The sequence below is a fragment of the Marmota monax genome, unplaced genomic scaffold (assembly GCF_021218885.2).
Source record: "Marmota monax isolate L192 unplaced genomic scaffold, Marmota_monax_Labrador192_F-V1.1 WCK01_AAM20220418_F8-fsc00099, whole genome shotgun sequence".
Lineage (NCBI taxonomy): Eukaryota > Metazoa > Chordata > Mammalia > Rodentia > Sciuridae > Marmota > Marmota monax.
The window spans coordinates 6,964,299-6,985,213 of NW_026692126.1; the positions used below are offsets into that span (position 1 = coordinate 6,964,299).

Genomic DNA, 20,915 nt, shown 5'->3' on the forward strand with positions numbered 1-20,915 from the left:
TCTTCCTGCTGCCCTCTTCTTTGGTCCTGTCTCTTCTGGGAAACCCTGTCTGGAACCAGCCTGCTAGGCACTCAGCTGCGGAGAGGGCCTGCTCTCACTCTCTGGAATGCTTTCTCCACCCTAACTCAAGGTTTTTATGTTGCTGGTCTTGTGCTGTATTTCAACTTTTTTCCAAGTTCTCTAATTTACTTTAACTCTTTTATGATCTTTTTACTGATTTTACTTAGTTCTGTTTGTCTTTTAGACATGTAATACTCCCACTTCCTGAACTATTGTCTTATTGGTTTGACTTTTTAACCTGTTAAAAGGGATTAAATCATGCTATTTTTTTTCTTTTCTTTATCCATTTTAGTTCATCATTTTTCTTTTCTTTCTCTCCATGCTAAATAGAAGGTTAGGTCCACAAAGAAAGAAAGAACAGAGAACAAAGAACAATATCTCATGTCTCGTGGAGGAAACATATTAATTTAAAAGTACTTAAAATTCAAGTCTGGAGCATATGAATGAATTATTATCCTAATTAAACAAAGTCAAAGCTTCCCTAAAGAAAAGATGAACTGAGGTCTTATAAAGAATGAAAATAATGGAAGAGACTAAGTACCATGGAAAGATGAGGACAGCAGACTAGCAAGCTGATTTGCAAGAAGTAAAGGCCATTGAAACCCAAAGAAAAGAACATATACTATGACAGAGCCAAGTGGGGTTTGGATCATTTAAGTTTTATTATGTATCTTAAAACCAAAAAGAAGTGATTCAGATATTTTGGCAGAAGTGACATGAGATTAGCATTTGAAATCTTACTCCTCTACCAGCTGGCTCTGTGACATGACCTTTGGGCAAGTTTATCAACTTCTCTTAGCCTTATCTGAAAGGCAATAACCATTACATTTGCAGTAGTATAAGAAGTTGTAATGATAATGATGGGTCAAGCTTTATGGAGCATGTACCTTGCCCCAGTCCCCGTTTTTCTTCGGGTGTCGTGCTTTTTCTCTTTTGATCCTCCTTGAAGTAGTTACTATTACTATCATTCCTGTTTTTCAAATAAGGAATATGAGAAACAGAAATCAAGTGAAACAAAACAACTAGTTAATGGTAGATTTCCTACTTCCCTTTTGTAAAGATTACAACAATTGATAAAATTGAAGTGGTTATCATAAACACCATAGTAAGTATTTGACAAAATTGGTCATGGTATTAGAAGTTCTGTAATTACTATTTATTGTGTTGGAAATGATGAGTTTAGATTTTCTAAGACCCTATCCAAGGTTGAATTCTGATCAGATCAGTGTCAATTTCTTTCTTTCTTTCTTTCTTTTCTTTTTATTTTTTCCTTTCTTTTCTTTTTTTTTTAGCCAGTTTTGTCATACGAACTGCTTATACTTATTTTTAAAAGCATTGTTATTTTTTTTCAGTGGCCATGGAAAATCTGCAGGCACTTTCAGCTCTCTAGGACTCCCTTAGTACTTTTTAACTATATGGGCTTTAACTCTTTACTGTCTGTACTCCAACTAACCCATGCTCCTCTCCATATCAAGAACTTACACTGGGCTTTCTGCAAATGTAAATATGTTGTCTTAACTATCTTCTCCACCAAATACTCCAACTTCCTCCTGGTAAGGTGGCATTCCTTAGGGTATATGACTTCTCCTATAGTTGCTCTGATGGTATTTCCTATCACATCTTTCTCCCCTCATTTTCCAATATCCAATCCATCATTCCTTCAAATGAGTGTAAAAAAATAGCTCCTTTCAAGTCCATGTGTCTGTCTGTACCACATGCTGCCCTTGTAGTCCCTGCCATTCCTAACATTGCATTATCCATATCCAAGAGACTTTTACTACCACATATTTGGCCCACACAAAATCCTTGTCTCTCAGGGCTGTGATTCCAACTTCACTGACTCTACATTCACTTCATTCTACTGGAGCTGTGCAGTGAAGCAGAGGTTATCAAGTAGGGTATGAGGCCTGAAATCGGTTGTTTGGTTCAGGAAATTTAAAAAATATAGTTGATCTGACAGGTCTTCAGTCACCACAAATCCAAACTTTATATATAGAGAATCTCTATATAAGTCTATATAGAGGGCATTTTCTGCCCTAAGTATAAAAATATGTTCCAGTCATCAGTCACTACCTGAGGGTATATTCCCCTATACAAATTACTCTCTTGAGGTTTCTACTGTATAAGATAGGATCAGAAAACCCTTTCTTACTGGTCAGTAGAGTACTCCCTAAGACAAATCTAAGCTTTTGCAGTCATTGTGTTTTCATGGTATGATGAGAGATCTTATTGCTTGCCTAGCATACATGACATCGTCTGACACTGAAGACAAGTCTAGAACAGCCTGCATAACTATGACATTGTCTGACACCTTATCCTTATGGTACTTTTCAAAACTTTTTATTTTTCCCATTATTAAAACATGTGTTTATAATAGAAGAACTGAAAATATTTTTTGAAAATTGAAGAAAATAAAATTTTGCATCTCTCCACTATGTAGAAAGAAACTATTAAAATTTTTATGTAGTGTTTTCCAGTGAATAGTTTTATTCACATATACATATATATTCCAGTGAATAGTTTTATTCGCATATACATATATATTTCTAGGGATGTATCTCAGTGGTAGTGTGCTGCTTGCCTAACTTGCAAGAGGCCCTGGGTTTACTCCCCAGTATCACACATGAAGAAAAAGTCCTTTTTTCACATAAAAATGACTTCATAAGCATTTCAAATGTTATTGCAATCTCTTTGGACATATATTTTGAGATAAAATTCACAAATTATAAAGTTCTGCATTTTCAACCATGTAATTCAGTGAATTTCAGCATGCTTTCAATGTTAAATCAATGTTCATATTTTGAAAATTCCTTATAAACAGAATTATACCATGTGTGGTCATGTATGTGTGTCTTACTTCATTCTGTCATACTTAGCATAATGGTTAAGGTTTATCCATATTGTAGCGTGTACCAATGCTTTATTCCTTTTTATTGAATAAAAATATTGGTTTTTTGGAAAGCAATTAAAGGAATAAAAATGTTTTATGGAGCAATATTCAAGGGAATGGATATATCAAATTTTGCTTATCAGTTCATCAACAGTGGACATTTGGGTTGTTTCCACTTTTTGACTATTATGAATAATGCTGCTTCATTTGTGGACAAGTCTTCATGTGAACATGTGTGTTTAATTGTTTTGGAATATTTGTACAAGTGGAATTTGCTGGGTGTTGTGGTAACTTATGTTTAACTTTTGAAGCAACTAACAGTTTTCCAAATGGCTATGCCATTTAACTTTCCCACCACCAATGTAATGTATGAGGACTAAATTTCAGATAAAAGAGGAGCTCAATATCAGCAAGAAACAGTACACTTTTGACTTCTCAGTAATGTTAAAGAAATATTTCCTATTTTCTGCTATTTAAAGTTTGTGTTTTATTACAGTACTTCTATGTCTTCAACATTTACATGGAAAACTTTGATCCCTTTGGAATTTATTTTGATGAATTGACAAGTTTGTAGAAGAACTTACTTTTATTTCTGATACCAACATTTTCTCCATTCCCATTTATTTAAAAGTTCCTCTTTTGCCACAGATTTAAAATTTTATGTTTCTATGTTGTAAATTTGTCTGTGATTTTGGATTCATTTCTAGATTTTTCTATTTCTCTATTCTCTTTCATTGTATGCTTCTGTTCTTGTGTCTATGTGACACTTCTTTTTTTAAAAAAATGGTTTTACTTATTTAGGCCTCTCGTACACTACTCCACATGCATTTAATAATTTGATCAGTTATGACGTGTATATCTTGGTGAAAACATCACACAATAAAAGTCATGAAAAAACATTTTCTTGTGCCCTTCTTTTGTGCCCCCATTCCTCACCAAGCAACTGATATGTTTTCTGTCATTATACCTTGGAGTGTCTCGAATTTTGATCATATGTAAATATACTCATTTTGTCTTTTGCTCAGCATAGTTATTTTGAGACACATTTATTTGTTGTCTTTAATCATTAGTGTTTTTTATTGATGAGAATTTTGTTATATAAACATTCACTTGACATCCATTTATCTGTCTTTGGACGTTTGAGTTGCTTCCAGTTTTTGACTATTATAACGACTGTGTGAACGTTTGTATGTAAAGCTGTGTGTATATTTGCTGTTATATCCTTTGGGTGGGATGGAACAACTGATGTTCTTGGAAATTACTAGACTATTACCCAAAGTGCTTGTACCATTTTATATTTCCACAAGAGGTGCATGAGGTTTTTTTGTTTTTGTTTTTGTTTTTGTTTTGGCTCATCCATGTCCTCATCAACACTTTGTATTGTGACTATATAATTTTAGGCAATCTTATATATAAAGGAAAATATAGAGATATGTACTTTGTAAATATATATAAATTAAATGCCTAAATTTTCATTGAACATTGGTCTAGATGCAGCTCTCAAGTTATGGTTTACATATAGTCAACAGGCAAATCAGACTTGAGTAGATTACTCTCTAGTCAAGTGGTGAACTCATCCTATATTTGAACGCCTCCAGAGCAAAGTCTGAGGTTGTCCAAAGAAGCATTTCTCCCTGAGATTTAATCTTAGAAAGCTTGCCTGAGTTTTCAGCCAGGAGAATTCAGACTCAAAACTAGAATCTCATCTCTTGCTGAATTTACAGCCTATGGAGCCTATCTTATGATTTTGAATTTACTATCCCCCACAATCATGTGAGTCTATTCCTTTAAATAAATCATTCTCTCTTTATAAAAAAAAATAGCTGTATCATATTGTGATTAATTTCCATCTCCATTAAGATGCAAATTAAAAATTAAAAAAAAACATCTTTCCATATGCTAGTTTAGTCCTTTTCCATGAAATGTCTGCACAAATATTTTGCCTACTTTATATAAATGTATATATAAAATATTTATACAATGTACATTCATGCACATCTCTCTGTATAGTTCATCTTATTAATGTGAATTCCTTTTATATTCTAGCTATAAGTTCTCTGCCAGATGGATATTTATCAAATGTTTTCTCCCAGTCTGTGGATTTTCTTATTACCTTTTGAAAAGAATATTAATGAAGTCCAGCTTATTTGTTTTTAATTTATTCTTGTTGTATTTAAATAGATTTGGAGACAACTTTACAACAGTGATTTTTACAGTATGTAAATATAGCATATTCTATGGTCTGAATGCCCCCTTCCCCCCAATTCATGTGCTGAAATTTCATTCCCATTGTAGTGGTATTAAGATGGGGCCTGAGAATGGAACCACCATTTAACCCAGCTATCCCACTCCTTGGTTTATACCCAAGGGACTTAAAAATCGGCATAGTATAGTGATACAACCACGTCAATGTTTATAGCAGCTCAATTCACATTAGCTAGACTATGGAACCAGCCTAGGTGTCCCTCAATAAATGAATGGATAAAGAAAATGTGATATATATACTCAATGGAATATTACTCAGCTTTAAAGAAGAGTAAAGTTATGGAATTTTCTAGTAAATGGTTGGATTTGGGAATATCATACTAAGCGAAATAAGTCAATCCCACAAAATCAAAGGCCGAATGTTTTCTCTAATATGTGGATGCTAATTCACAATAAAGCGGGGGGCACTAGGGAAGAATGTGTTACCTTAGATTAGGTAGAGGGAAGTGATGGGAGGGGAGGGGATGTGAGGATAGGAAAGACAGTAGAATGAAACAGACAGACATTATTACTGTATGTATATATGTGACTACATGACCAATGTGATTCTACAACATGTACACTCAGAAAAATGAGAAATTATATCCCATCTATGTATGATATATCAAAGTGCATGAATGCATTTTACTGTCATGTATAACTAAAACAAATTTAAAAATTAAAAAATGATATAGTGAATAAAATTATAAATCAGATGGTATAAATGATAAAGTTGAAATTCTAAAAAAAAAAAAAAAAAGATGGAGCCTGAAGCAAAGTACTTAGGCCCATTTTTGTCCTTCTACTTGAGAACAGTGTTCTCCCCTTTTCTGTCATGTGAGGATGTAAGAAAAAAGCCCTTACCAGACAGTAAGGGCCAGTGCCTTGACCTTGGCTTTCCAGGCTGCAGAACTACAACAAATTTCTATTGTTTATAAATTACCCAGTCAGTGGTATTTTATTATAGCAGAACAAGGTACTAAGGATATTTCTTCAGTTTTTTAGGTTATTTCTCTGAGGTGTTTTAAAAATGTTGGTCAGAAAACAATTATTCTTAATGTATCAAATTTAGCCCATGGCTTGCTTTGTTATGGTTTCTGAGATAAAAATAATTTTAAAAAAAATTTTTAGTTGTAGATGTTCACAATACCTTTATTTATTTTTTTATGTGGTGCTAGGAATCGCACCCAGTGCCTCACACATGCTAGGCAAATACATTACCACTGAGCCACAACTCCAGCCCAAGATAAAAATAATTTTTACATTTTTAGAGGCTTGTGAAAATTCAGAAAAAAGTGGGAGAAAAACTAAATATTTTATAGCTGGTCTCTGACAGTAAATAGTTTGCCAGTCCTATTGTAAAGAATTGTGTATGGACATTAAATATAATTTGTTAAATTCATTTCCAGGTATTTCATATTTGTGATGCTATTAAAAACATGTTTATAAGAAGTTTATTGAAAATATCACATTCCTGGTACAAGGTAATTGTGTTATGGATTTTCAATTGAATAAATGAAGGAAAACATTTTCATTATCAGAAATAAACTTCTGAATCCGTTTATTAAAGGATAAGATGACAGATCAGCAAAAAGAAGACATTCTTTCAAATTTTAGTATGTGAAGATTCCCTTTTTCTTGACCTCCTGCCTCTGGTCTCTCCCCACACTCTTGACAAAAACTTCTGGCACCTGAAGGATGTGGATCTCCTGGCATTGTTTTTAATTTTTCTTTCTTCTTTTTTTTTTCATTGCTGATGGATTAGTTAGGGTTTTCCAGGAAAACAGAAGCAAGAGGATGAAGAGATATAATAACCTATTTGAAGGAACTGATTCACACATGATTGTGGGAGATAGAAAATTTAAAATCATAGGACAGGCCCCACAGGCTGAAAGTTCACGGAGATGAGATTTCAGTCTTGAGTCTGAATTCTCCTAGGCTGAAAACCCAGACAAGGTTTCTAAGTTGAATTCTTAGGGAAAATGGCTTCTTTGGCAAACCTGAATTTGCTCTTGAAGGCTTCAACTGGTATTACTAGAGGGTCATCTACTCCAGTGTACAGAATTGCCTGTTAACCACCATCTAAAATATAACTTCGTAACACCACCTAAAGGGTGTTTGACCAAAGCTTAGGCATTTCCTCACATCCTCTATGTAGGAGACTCCTCCACCTGTTCTTCCACAGAGAGGGTAGCCTTTTCAGCTCTATACTTGATGTGTAGATAGGGGCTAAGAATTGGGACCCCCATTTCATTTGGTCTTGGACTTTTGTCTTGCCTTACGTCTGCACAATCTCAAGGTCTGGGACTATACTAATCAAAAAGTGACCCTCAGACCAGCAATACCAGCCCACCTGGGGCTTTATTAAAAATGCAGAAATCCCTCAGAGCAAAGTTGTCCTTTGGGACTTTCCCCTTTTGACTTCCTTTCTTTTCCAACCAGCTGTACACTTACATGTGCCCTTTTCTGTGTACAGGGGGAAAAAAAGTTTTTTAAAAGTCGCAATCTTAGGAGTAACTGCATTTAAGTCTTGCCGTTTAAATCAGAAAAACAACCAAGCGAAGTCAATCTCGGTTTGTTAGGCGTTTGCCAGCATGTGTGCTGGGACCGGCTTCCGGCGGTCGCCCTTTGGTTGGTTGCAAACTATTAAACACACCAGTGAGAATAAAATACGTCGGTACTATTGCGCCTCTGCCAATTTCTTCCCAAGTCCCTATCAAACCTCCCGTCTTCCGTTCCCCTGCCGCAGCAAAGCTTCGAGGATTCAATCACGGGTGGCCACCCAGCCACCAAGAAAACCCGGAGTAACGGATCTGGGGAGTAACCAGTGTTCCCAAAGCGGCAGAGGAACCGACCGAGCATGCGTAAGGAAGGGTGCGCGCGCGTGCGCATTGGTTCGCGCAGGGGCGCGCGCCGTCGCTCTGGGCGGCTTGGAGGCTGCGCGCGCGGTTGACGTGTTCGGTGGTTTGGAGGCGGCGAGACTCCGGGAGGGGAAGGAGCAGCGGGGAGGGGGGTGAGGTGGGTGGCTGAACCCGGAAGTGGGTAGGCGCTGGAGCGAGCGCGCCCAGAGTGGAGTCAGCGGCTAGAGCCAGCGGGGGAGCCCTGGGTTCCCGGTAATGAATCTGTGGGGCGTTTGCCTAGGGATACTGGGTGGGAAGGGTAACGGGTTTCTGGTAGGCGAGCGCATTCTCCACCTGGCCCGGGCCTTGAAAGGCTCTTTTGCTTTTTTTAGTCGTCCCTGTGTTTGACCCCACTCTTCTTGCTCTGAGCCCCTTCTGGGGCCGTCTCCTGCCGGGTGGTTTTGGGAGAGGGACGCTTTAGGTCTCTGAATAGCTGTGCCTTGCCCCGCGTAGAAAAGCATGCTAATGGAAAGACTCGGATTTCGTGGCCGCGACGGCCTTATTGTCACTATTTCAGCGCCCCCAAAACATGACTGCAGCCCCCTTCAACCTCCGTCGTCAAGGATCTTAGAACTCTCCCGCTTCTGTCCAGTTATTTCCACCCTGTTCGTAAATCAGGCCTGGAAGGTGTGCTCTGGCTTCCTTTAAAAATTATTCTTTTGTTGGCTGTCTTTTCTAACCTGGCCCTCCTTGTTCTCCGCCCTAAAATCTTAGCCACGAATGAATGTGAGTGTGACTTGATGGTAACTTAGTTATAATTTAGGAGGGTGCTGACAAATGCCTGTGACTGATTTAAGGTTGCTTTGCCTGGAGTTATTTTACATGATTCTTACTTTTGCAGACCATGAAACCCTCAGGCACCCCTGTCCAGAAGCTGTTGTCCAAGACAATCTAGTTTTCCTTTATGAATCTCTTAAGACACTTATGAAGTTTCTTGTTCTGAAATTGCTGTACTGCAATGAAGAAAAGGAGAAAGGTTACTTCAAATCTTGACGAGAAGATCCATCTTGGTTATAAAGATTCTTCGGAAGGAAATGTTGCAGTGGAATGTGACCAAGTGACCTGTACTCACTCTACAGAGAGACCTACAACTGAAGCTCTGCACTGTTATCAGGAACTTCCTCCCTCTCCAGATCAGAGAAAGCTTTTGAGTTCTTTGCAGTATAATAAGAATTTGCTAAAGTATTTAAATGATGATAGACAGAAACAACCATCTTTCTGTGATTTACTTATCATAGTAGAAGGAAAAGAATTTAGTGCACATAAAGTAGTCGTTGCTGTTGGCAGTAGTTATTTTCATGCCTGTTTGAGCAAAAATCCAAGCACTGATGTTGTCACTCTGGATCACGTAACACATTCAGTTTTTCAGCATTTGCTTGAATTTCTTTACACATCAGAATTTTTTGTGTACAAATATGAAATACCTCTTGTTTTAGAGGCTGCAAAATTTTTGGACATTATAGATGCAGTAAAGCTGCTAAATAATGAAAATGTTGCCGCTTTTCAATCAGAGCTAACTGAAAAGTCATCACCAGAAGAAACACTAAATGAATTAACTGGAAGATTATCAAATAATCATCAGTGCAAATTCTGCAGTAGACATTTTTGTTACAAAAAGTCTTTAGAAAATCATTTGGCTAAAACTCATAGGTCCCTTTTGTTAGGGAAAAAACATGGGTTAAAAATGCTGGAGAGAAGTTTTTCTGCAAGAAGATCAAAAAGGAATCGGAAGTGCCCTGTTAAGTTTGATGACACCAGTGATGATGAACAAGAAAGTGGTGATGGGTCAGACAATTTGAATCAAGAAAGTTTTGATAAGGAAAAGTCAGATAAAAATGATTCTGAGGATCCTGGAAGTGAATATAATGCTGAAGAAGATGAACTAGAGGAGGAAATGTCAGATGAATACTCTGACATTGAAGAACAAAGTGAAAAAGATAATGATGCAGAAGAGGAACCTGAGGCTGGTGATTCTGTAGGAAGCATTCACGAGGGGTTAACTCCAGTAGTCATTCAGAACAGTAACAAAAAAATATTGCAATGTCCTAAATGTGATAAAACATTTGACCGAATAGGTAAGAAAACTTTTGTTTCTTATCACTTACTTTACATGGATATTTAAAGGTAATAATTGGAAACTGAAGTTTGAAAATAAAAAGTGCTTAAGTAGGGAAGATAATTTTCTTTTCACTGTGTACTTTATCCTATTATTTTAAATTTGTTGTGATTCAGGAATCATGTTAAGTATTTATATTACCCTTTATTTTTTCTTTGTCATGTCCTAATAGGTAATAGATTATTAGTTCATGTATTTAATATGAAAGACTCCAGAGAATCAATAATTATCATGAACAGCTTTGATTTATATTCCAGTTTTGAAGATGAGTGCTAACTTGAGTCATTACAGAAAATGTAATTGGATTATATTTAGTAATTTGTTTACTGTTTTCCTTTTGTACATGATAATAAGTTGTAAATATAGACACCTTTCTAGTACTTTTTAGAATTAGAAATGTTTTAAATTAGACTATAGTGAAGAATAAAATTATACTGTAATTGAATAACTTTGGATAGATAATTTAGGAACTACCCTAGTTATTAATTCGAATTATTATAAAAATGAATAAATCAAAATTTTCCCTTTTAAAAGAGTATGTAGGAAATGTGGTCCATAACCTGAGGTTTTATGTCAGTGCATATTTAATTTTGAGATGTCAGATATTTGCTAGTAAAGCAATTTTTAAAGAAGTCACATAAACTATTTAATGCATACTCTTTAATTGTAGTAGTTAAGCTATTTACGTGTAAATTGAAGTTACGAAATTGTGAAATATATTCTACCACACATAATGATAAGAACATAATGAATTTAATCTGAGTTTGTTTAATATGTTCACAGGTGTATTATACTTTTGAATTATTATGTTATTGATATAGGTGGAAATTGGTTTTATAAGGTATTAATCATTTGCTATCAAAATATAGCTACAGCATACAGTAGGCATTAAAGTAGTAACTTTTTGCTTTTTATAATGCTTTTTGAATACATTATCTGTGAATCAGAGTACTTTTGATAATCCAGTTTGGCAATTATTTATTAATTTTTTATTGTGAAGCTCTATGCCAACATGAATAAAATAACTTTTCAGTCAATCGGGAGAGCTCATTACAAGACACTTGTTAAAGTCAGGCTAGATATTTGCTGTTGAGAATTAACAAAGTTAAAAGAATGTATGTATTTAGGAAAGAACAGCTTTTGGGGGTTTATGTACCTGAGAACATTTCATCTTTCTAATGGATTCTGCATCTTTGACCTTTGTACCCTTAGCACATGCTTCCTGTATCTACTTTAATTGACCTAATTTCACTTGGAGATGAGTGAGCAAGGGTCAGTTAAAACATGCATTATAGATCCAGCACATAGATCTTAAATTGTCCCATCCAACACACTAGGCCTGTGAGATACTTTCTTAGAGAGGGATTCTGGATTGCAATACAACTGGGAAACTATATAATAATCTGCATTAATTCTGCCAAATTCTATAAACATAAGCTATGGTAATGTCTGACTGCCTAGGTTTTTTTGAATTCAAGTCTTGGGTGATTTACTTAACCTGTCTATGCTTTATTCTCATAAAGTGAGACGATGCTAATATGATACTCATAGTACCTTCTTATTGGGGTTATAATGGGGATTAAATGTGATATTTCTAGGAAATCACTTAAACTATTGTACAAAATGTATGTGTTCAAGGAATTCTGGCTGCTATTACATACTTACTGAGCCTCTAAACTACCAAACACAGATAAACCAGTAGGAAATGATATATTCCCTGTCCTTAAGAATCTTAGAACGTGATGTGTACATGCAAAGAGACGATCATATGATAATAATTATTAAAAGATAATTTTATGAGGATAAATACAGAAGACTCAGGCAATCAGGAGTGGTTTCCAAAAGCGATGATATTTGAGCTAAGACTTAAGAAATAGGGAGAAATTTTGAAGGCAGAAGGATCAATGTGTAAAGGCATTAAGGGATGTTGATTCTGGAAATTGCTAAAGTTTGTCTGGTTTCAAGATGGGCAGGGGAGCCTAATAAAAGTGATAGAAGATGAGGACTGGCAAGTAAGTGGAGGTCAGATTTTGAATGCCTTGTATTTGAATGGCAGAGGAGTTTAGATTTTATCTGATGAAAACTGTGTGAAAAAAACTTGATGAAGAAAATGACAATCTTTAGTAGTTTTAGAAAGATGCTGACTTCAGTTTGGAAAAGGAAAGACTGAATGAGAAAGTTTGGGAGACAAGAAGGAGCATGTTGCCATGCTCTGGCACACGCCTGTAAGCCCAGCAGCTCAGGAGGCTGAGGCAGGAGAATCATGAGTTCAAAGCCAGCCTCAGCAAAAGCAGCTCAGTGAGACTCTGTCTCTAATTAAAATACAAAGTAGGGCTGGAAATGTAGCTCAGTGGTCAAGTGCCCCTCAATTCAATCCCAAAAAAAAAAAAAAAAAAAAGGAGCATGTAGCAGAGGACTAGAAGCATCAGTGCTTGGACTAGATGAGGGCCTTGGGAATGAAAAGTGGATGAGGGTAGAGCAGAGTGATTTACTGAATGTAGACAAAGTAGATTGGTGATGGATAGAATAAAAAGAATATGTAGAAGATGTATCCTAAGTGTGTTACCATAGCATCCCCAAAATAGTTCAAGGGCTACCTTCCAGTCATCCTTTTCATATCACACTTATTCCTTTCATGGAATTTATAAATGTTTGTTATTTTAAGCATTTCATTCAATTGTGAATCTGAAGCTTATGAATTTTATTCTTGGCTAGTATCCTTTGTAATATATCCGGTCATTTTAAATTATGAGTTTTCAGTAAGCACTTGCTTTCTTTAAAACTAGGTTGAGAGGCTGGTGCCTCTCTTTACATTGAACTTGTAAGAAGCCAGTTAAGCTTTCTTATCAGCTTCTAACTTGGCTGCCTTGGAGTGGGTTTATGAGAGATGAAAAGCTCTGAAACCTGCTGGAACCATTAGCTCCACAGTATATAATTTAATAAATTGATTCCATTTCTTTGGATCTCTTATCTTTTCTGATATATTTAATAGTTGCTTGGAGTAAGACTGCTGATCCTGTTATATCATTCCTTAGGCTACCAGCTGTCCTTTTCTCAGGGGATTTTCATGCAAATAAGAGTCCTTTGACCTCTTTCCTTATACTAAAATCCTAGTGGGTAAAAAAGCAAAAATAGCAAGATGACATATGGGGTGCAAGAGAAAATCTGGATAATTTATCTTTCCTAGACAGAACTCAAAATTTTCCTTGGATTAAACTCACAGTATCTTCTAGAATTTAAAAATAAATGTTTTTTAACACCCTCCCCCCTTTTTTAATTGAATGTGACTTTATAGTCCATACTGACAAAGATTACACTTGGTTCTTAAAGAAGAGTTATAACAATGGCTTAATTCTCTAATGCCAAGTATTTTAATTACATATTTTTTAGGATATGGTATATGAATAGATTCAAGGTACAATTTAATGTTTAACAATATTTTGTATTATATATATGTATTACGCGTGTGTGTGTGTGTGTATATATATATATACATACGTGTGTGTATAATGAACTAATTTGGTGATGCGTCTCTTTGCAAAAACTGCATGCAGATTCTGACAGTGATAATTTTGCATGACCCATATTATGCAATAAATTCTGAACACCAGGACAGATTTGTTCCTTGAAGTGACACTATTTTTTAAGTTGAAACTTCACTAAATTTGAGTGAACATTTAGATTTTATACATTATTGTTGAATACCCCCCGCCACACACATACATTCACCCCTACCAGTTGCTTTAAACATGAAATTAATTTGGAGACTTAACTTTTCCCCCATTAGCCTCTAAAGATAAACCTAGATAAACCTCCTCTGAATCCATCATTTTCTCAGGGTTTTCTCTCTTCTCTTATTCAGAAATTCGAATTTTAAGCTATAATAGGTCCTGCAGTGATTATGTGCATAAACTTTGAATTAATAACTTAAGCATAGTGTTTTCACTATTGAGATTTTAATGTCATGATGAATTATTTAAGTTTCTATATTTTCATTGATCTTTTGTCTTTGCTGAATTTATTTAAAATATTTTCAAAAGATCATTAGATTTGTCTAATTTGGGCTATTTCAGTTTAATTTTCTATTTTCTTTTTCTTGCTTAAATCTTAAGTCTCCTGGTCTGTAGGAAAATGGAAGCTTTATAGTCAAAATAGTTTTTATTTTTAATTTGCCATTTTGAAAGTTTTAATATTTAGCTACATTAGGTTTAATTTTTTATTTGAAAACAAGAAAAAACTTCTTTAAATACAAAGGAAAATGCTACTAATCTAATATAGCATCTGTATTTTCATAGAAAATAAAGATTGGTGCAGTTCTTCATATGAAATTACTGTTCCTGTTCACTTGCTAATACAGATGAGATTTAAGCATTAGGAAGTTGATAAATTATCTTTCTGTTTTTTAAGAATCTGTACTAGACATGCACATTTAATCCCCATTTAAAAAATATTCCCCCAAAACACATCATTAATCATTTAAATATCAGATGTATATTCTTAATTTGTTTTACATACTTTCCCATGAGTTTGTATTTACATAATCTTAAAACTAAGGGCTGGAGATATAGCTCAGTTTGGTAGAATGCTTGTCTTGTATGCATAAGGCTCTGGGTTCAATCCCCAGCACCACAAAAACAAAACAAAAGAAAAAAAAAAATGGATGTGTAACTGATGTGAATCTGCAATCTGTGTATGGGGTGAAGGTGGGAGTTCATAACCCACTAGAATCAAAGTGTGGAATATGATATGTCAAGAAATTTGTAATGTTTTGAACAACCCACAATAAAAAATTAAAAAAAAAAAAAAAAAAAAAAAAAAAACCTATCAGTTCAAAAAAAATGATATGTGAAAACTTTCATAATCAAATAAAACTTTTTTAAAATTCCATCTAGTGACTCCTGTCCTCGTCCAGCATTAGATCTGATCCCTTAAATACAGTAGGGGAAGTAGTGGAGATAGGATATTTATATGCATGTGTAGATGGGAGGGTATGCCCTAGAAGTGGCAGAGAGAAAACCGAGATACTAGATAGTGTTAGTAGTGGCAAGTGGAAAAAGCAAAGTCCTTTCAGTGATGTCAGATGAAACCCTAGTTTGATCTATTATTATAGCACATACTCAAATCTGTTATAATTATCTATAACAGATAATCATAATTACAGATTTATATTTGAGGTATACCTACTTGTCCATATTGTGACTAGCAAGCCATATAATCCATATGATAATAATAAAAATAACAGATTGTTATAGTGCTTACTTTATACTAGAATGCTTTAAGTTTTATCTGTGTATTAATTCATTTTCTTACAGCCCCATGAAGTATTATTAACTTGGATACAAAAAGGTTAAATTTTTTCTGGCTTTCTTGAACACAGTAGGGGAAGTGGTAGATGTTGATTATTAATATACATGTATAAATGGGAGGGTATGTTTTAGCAAAATGGCTGAGAATTATTTAAATTTCTGAAATTGAGGATTTGGGTGTATATTTAACTTTGCTAAATCATGACGTTTTATTCCACTGTCAGATTTCATTCACAGTGTAGCAAATGTGCTCAATTTAATTTTAATTTCTCTCTTTTGGTAGGGAAATATGAAAGCCACACCCGTGTACACACAGGTGAGAAGCCCTTTGAGTGTGATATTTGTCACCAGCGTTATTCGACAAAGTCTAACCTAACTGTTCACAGAAAGAAGCACAGTAATGAAACAGAATTTCATAAGAAGGAGCACAAGTGCCCTTATTGTAATAAACTTCATGCAAGCAAGAAGACTTTAGCCAAGCATGTTAAGAGGCAAGTATTATCTTGCTTCTATTATATACAATATGGTGCTTTCTAATGTAAGCATGTAGTAAACTAAAAATAGAACTAAAAATATCTATGAAAATGCTTATCTCCAATTCTTTCATTGCTTAATATTTTGCAGACTACAGATTAAGAAGGGCAAATATTAATTCATTCATGTTTTTTGTTTATGGTATTGAGATAAGTTTTTTTTGATGTTGAAACAGGAATATAGTCTGTAACAGGTTTTAAGGTAGAGCATTTGATTATGTTGTTTTCTGTTTTGGGGTTGGATAAGAATGTCTTCAGAAATATGTGGTTTTAGAATTATAAGAATTTGCTTTACATATTTAATGTGTGAAAGATTGTGAGAAAATATTTAATATTGTATTGCATATTAGCTCTAAAAAATAAATTTACTGAAATGTGGAGTAAAAAAATGTAATCAGTTACTTTGCAGGTTATTTATAAATGGCTAGGGTTCCTGAATATTTTTAAAATATGGCTAAATTTTTTTTTATTTCTGCATAAACTGAGGTTTAAGTATAACTTTGTTAAAAATCATGATGATAATCTATATTCTTACCAGAGATGCCTATCACTTTAAGAAAAAAAATCAGTGCCTGATTCTTATAATTACAGTTAGTGGATTTATATGTTATATTGACTTAACTAGTATCATCTTTTCCTAATAATTTTTATTTTTCTTTGGTAGATTTCATCCGGAAAATGCACAAGAATTTATTTCCATCAAGAAGACTAAGAGTGAAAGTTGGAAATGTGATGTAAGGGTTTTTAATTTGTATTAGAAATACAAAGTAAATATAATGTTGCCTTTTGGGAAAGAAAGGTGATTAGGTTTTTTTGTTTGTTTGTTTTGCAGTGCTGGGGATCAAACCCAGGTCCTTTGGTGTGGGGGAGTTGCTCATGCTAGGCTAGATTTTAAAGCAACATAACTGAACTTATCTCACTTTTAGTATCTTTCTTTTTTGTAAAATTAGTCTAGTGGTTTTTATAAATTAATCCTGGTGAGTTAGTTTTGGATGGTAGATCTGATTAGAAATCCTAGTTTTTATTGATACTGAAATCACTATACCAGGTATTTACAGTTGGGTATATCATCTATGACATTATTTTTGCAGAGTTGAAGTGTTAGAGTTGCTTCCCCCCAACTCCCACCCATTTGTGGTTATCTGTTGCTGCATAATAAACCACCTTAAAAATTTAGTGTACTTAAAACAACTATTGTGTTGTATCTTACCTTTTTGTGGGACAGGAATCCAAATTTGGGGCAGAGCTTTGCTAGGTAATTCTTCTGTTTTACATGGTATCATTTGAAGTCATTCAGTTGTTTTTAGGTGATTGTTTTTAGGTGGTGATCGGACTGGTTTGGTTTGGGGCCATTTCCAAAGTGACTCAATCACCTGGTTGGCAGCTTGGTGTTTTCTGACAACTAGGATTTCAGCAGGAATGCACCAATAACCTAGAGTCTCCTCTTCTTTTTTATTAGACTACATCAACTTCCTTCTTGTATGGTATTTGGGTTCTAAGACTGATTATACTGTGTGTTTTGAGAAGCCTAGTAAGAACTGCAAAGTTAGAGCCTAGCCTCAGAAGTCACATATCGTAACTTCCACAACAGAAATCATCATCCAACGAGTCATACAGCCAGGGCAAATATAAGGGGAGGGGAATTAGATTTCATGTTTTAAGTGGCAAGGAATTTGTAGGAAAAATTATTCTGTTACACTCCTGAAATATTTTTTGAGTATTTAGATGAATATGTTTAATATGTTGTATTGTTATTTTTTCTTCTTTATAACAAGGATTTAATTTATATACATAGCAAAATTCTCAGTATTCTCACCATTTCTTTGATTTCTGTTGCTAGAAATTGAATTTGTTATTCGAATCTACATAAGATGATGTCTTCCCCTAAGTTTATCTTCTGTGGCTATAAAATGATGATATTGATAATTATGTCTACTTCATAGGATTATTGTGAAAATTAAATATGTTTTGTGAATTAGCCTTGTGCTTTATGTTACATTGTTGTTTCATATATTTTTTCTATTTCTGATATATGTTACATTTCTTTAAGAGTTGTGTTTCTTTCTGATCACTTCAAGAGAAAAATTTTGAAATTATTTTTCTGTGATTTCTTGTTCATTTTTCAAATCAAATATATGGCAGCATTGATAAAACCTTTTTATTCCCGATACATAAATTGTTTAAACTATATATTGAAATTAAGAATTAAAATATATGTTGAATTAAGAAATTACTGTCTAGAATTAAGTAAAATTATTTTATAGCTCTATTAAACATATAAGGAGTTGAAACTCAGTTAGCTTTATAGCTGATACAAAATCATTCCTTGGAGTAATTCCTCCAAAGTTTTTTTCCTTCACATAATTTGATTGTACTTTTGGTAAGTTTTCTGTTTGTAGAAATTTCTTACTTGAATATATATATATATTTTTTTTTCTCATTATGACCTTGTATTTTAGTTTTTAATTAAGGTTTCCTTGCACTTTATATACATTCATTTAGATTTGTAAGAAATCTTTTACAAGAAGGCCACATTTGGAAGAACATATGATTTTACATTCTCAAGATAAACCTTTTAAGTGTACCTATTGTGAAGAACATTTTAAATCAAGGTTTGCACGGTTGAAGCATCAGGAAAAGTTCCATCTAGGTAAGGAAGTTAAGTTTTTTTAAAGCACCCATGGCAATTATTGATTATTATTACATCATGTTGGAGGGGACTATTGAAGTACTCTTTTTTCTTCTAAAAGTGCCTATTTTTTAAAAGTAATTATTTCCCATTATGCCCCCTGGCACCACATATGCATAACATCCCCGTTATTATCATTGCCCAACAAAATAGTACATTTGTGTAATTTATGAACATCCAAGTTTTGGTAGTTATGAAAAAAGTTGCTATGAATATTTGTGTGCAAATTTTTGTGTGGACATAAGTTTTCAATTCTTTTGGGTAAATCCCTAGCAGCATAAGTACTGTATTGAATGGTAAGATTATACTTGGTTTGTAAGGAACCACCATCATCTCTCTTCCCAAGTGGCTGTGTCATTGTACATTTCCACTAGCCATGAAAGAATTCCTGTTGCTTCACATCCTTGGTATCTGTTAGTCAGCTTTTCATTGTTGTGACAAATTATCTGGGGGAAAAAAAAAGACCCAAAGAAGGAAAGTGTTATTTTGGCTTACGGTTTCAGAGGTTTTAGCCCATTTTCGGCTGGCTCCATTGTTTTAGGCCTGTGGTGAGGCAGTACATGATGGTGGAAGGGCATGGTAGAGCAAAGCTGCTCACCTCATATTGATTGGGAAGCAGAGAGAGGAAGGGACCGGGGACAAGATATATCCTTCCAGGGCATACCCCCAGTGACGTGTTTCCCCCAGTGAGGGACCACCTATAGTTTCCACCACCTTCCCAAAATGCCATCAAATTAGGAATCCTTTCATGGGCTCATCCACTGAATCATGATCGATCATATTCCAAAACCCCAATGCTAAACACTGCTGTACTGGGACCAAGCTTTCAATACATGAGCCTCTGGAGGACTTTCTAAATGGTAACTATAACAACAGAATTTAGTATTGTCAGTATTCTGAATTATGGCCATTGTAATAGGTGTTTAGTGGTATCTCATTATTTTAATTTATGTTCCTAATTACCTATGATGTAAAGCATCTTTTTATGTTTATTTGCTATTTGTGCATACCTTTGGTGTGATGGATGTCTACTAGATCTTTGGCCCGATTTTTAAAAAAAAATTTTTTTAAGTTGTAGATGAACACAATACCTTTAATTTATTTATTTTTATGTGGTGCCTTATATGTGCTGGGTAAGCACTCTACCACTGAGTCACATCTCTGGCCCTTTGGCCCAGTTTTTTTTTTTTTTTTTTTTTTTAGGTATTAATTTATTTATTTATTTAATTTTTTTTTAAAGACAGAGAGAGAGAGAGAGAGAGAGAGGGTTTTTTTTTTTTTAATTTAAATTTTTTTAATGTTAAAACATTCATTTAGACAATAAAAAGCAAGAAAGGAGTAACAGAGTAACAAAGAACATGTTACAAATAGAAAGCAAATATATATTGATAGAACTTAACCCAACTATAACAACTACTTAAAATGTCAATGAACTATTTGAAGGATAGACTATCATACTAAATTTAAAATATCAAGACTGAACTACATGCTATCTACAAAGATATAATTTAAATACAAAGGCACAAATATGATGAAGGAAGAAGATATACCATGCAAATGATAAATGTAAGAAATTGGTAGCTATGTTAATATTAAAGTAGACTTCAAGCCAAAGAGACACTTCATAATGATAAAATAAATTAAGCAGGAAGCCATAATCCTAAGTGGGTTTGCCTCTCAGACTAGAACTTCAAAATGTATGAAATAACATCTGACAAAACTAAAGGGAGAGGCATACAAATCCACAATAATAATTGGAAACCTTAACACTCAGCAATTGACAGAACAAGTGGAAAGAAAATCAGCTTAACCATCTATCAAGTTACTAGCGTGCCTCTTTTTCTTTCTCTTTGAAGTACCTAATGTTACCCAATATGCTTAGAAGATATTAGAAAAATACAAATAATTCAATATACCTTTTCTAATCTAATCTTTATAAAATGCTATTTTTTTATTTTTTTTATTTTTTTAAATTTTTATTGTTGGTTCAAAACATTACATAGTTCTTGATATATCATATTTCACACTTTGATTCAAGTGGGTTATGAACTCCCATATTTACCCCGTATACAGATTGCAGAATCACATCAGTTACACATCCATTGATTTACATATTGCCATACTAGTGTCTGTTGTATTCTGCTGCCTTTCCTATCCTCTACTATCCCCCCTCCCCT

The 20,915-nt window shown here is 34.2% G+C and overlaps 1 protein-coding gene across 1 annotated transcript in view; it reads left to right on the forward strand.

The window, feature by feature from the left end:
- Positions 1-8,202: 8,202 nt before the first annotated feature.
- Positions 8,203-20,915, forward strand: part of Zbtb41 (zinc finger and BTB domain containing 41) — a 45,793-nt gene continuing 33,080 nt past the window's right edge. The window contains exons 1-5 of the mRNA XM_046464896.2: positions 8,203-8,307; positions 8,936-10,169; positions 15,800-16,007; positions 16,714-16,783; positions 18,552-18,699. Coding sequence (XP_046320852.1) covers positions 9,053-10,169; positions 15,800-16,007; positions 16,714-16,783; positions 18,552-18,699 — 1,543 coding nt within the window. The 5' untranslated portion in view covers positions 8,203-8,307; positions 8,936-9,052. The remainder of the gene's footprint in view (positions 8,308-8,935; positions 10,170-15,799; positions 16,008-16,713; positions 16,784-18,551; positions 18,700-20,915) is intronic.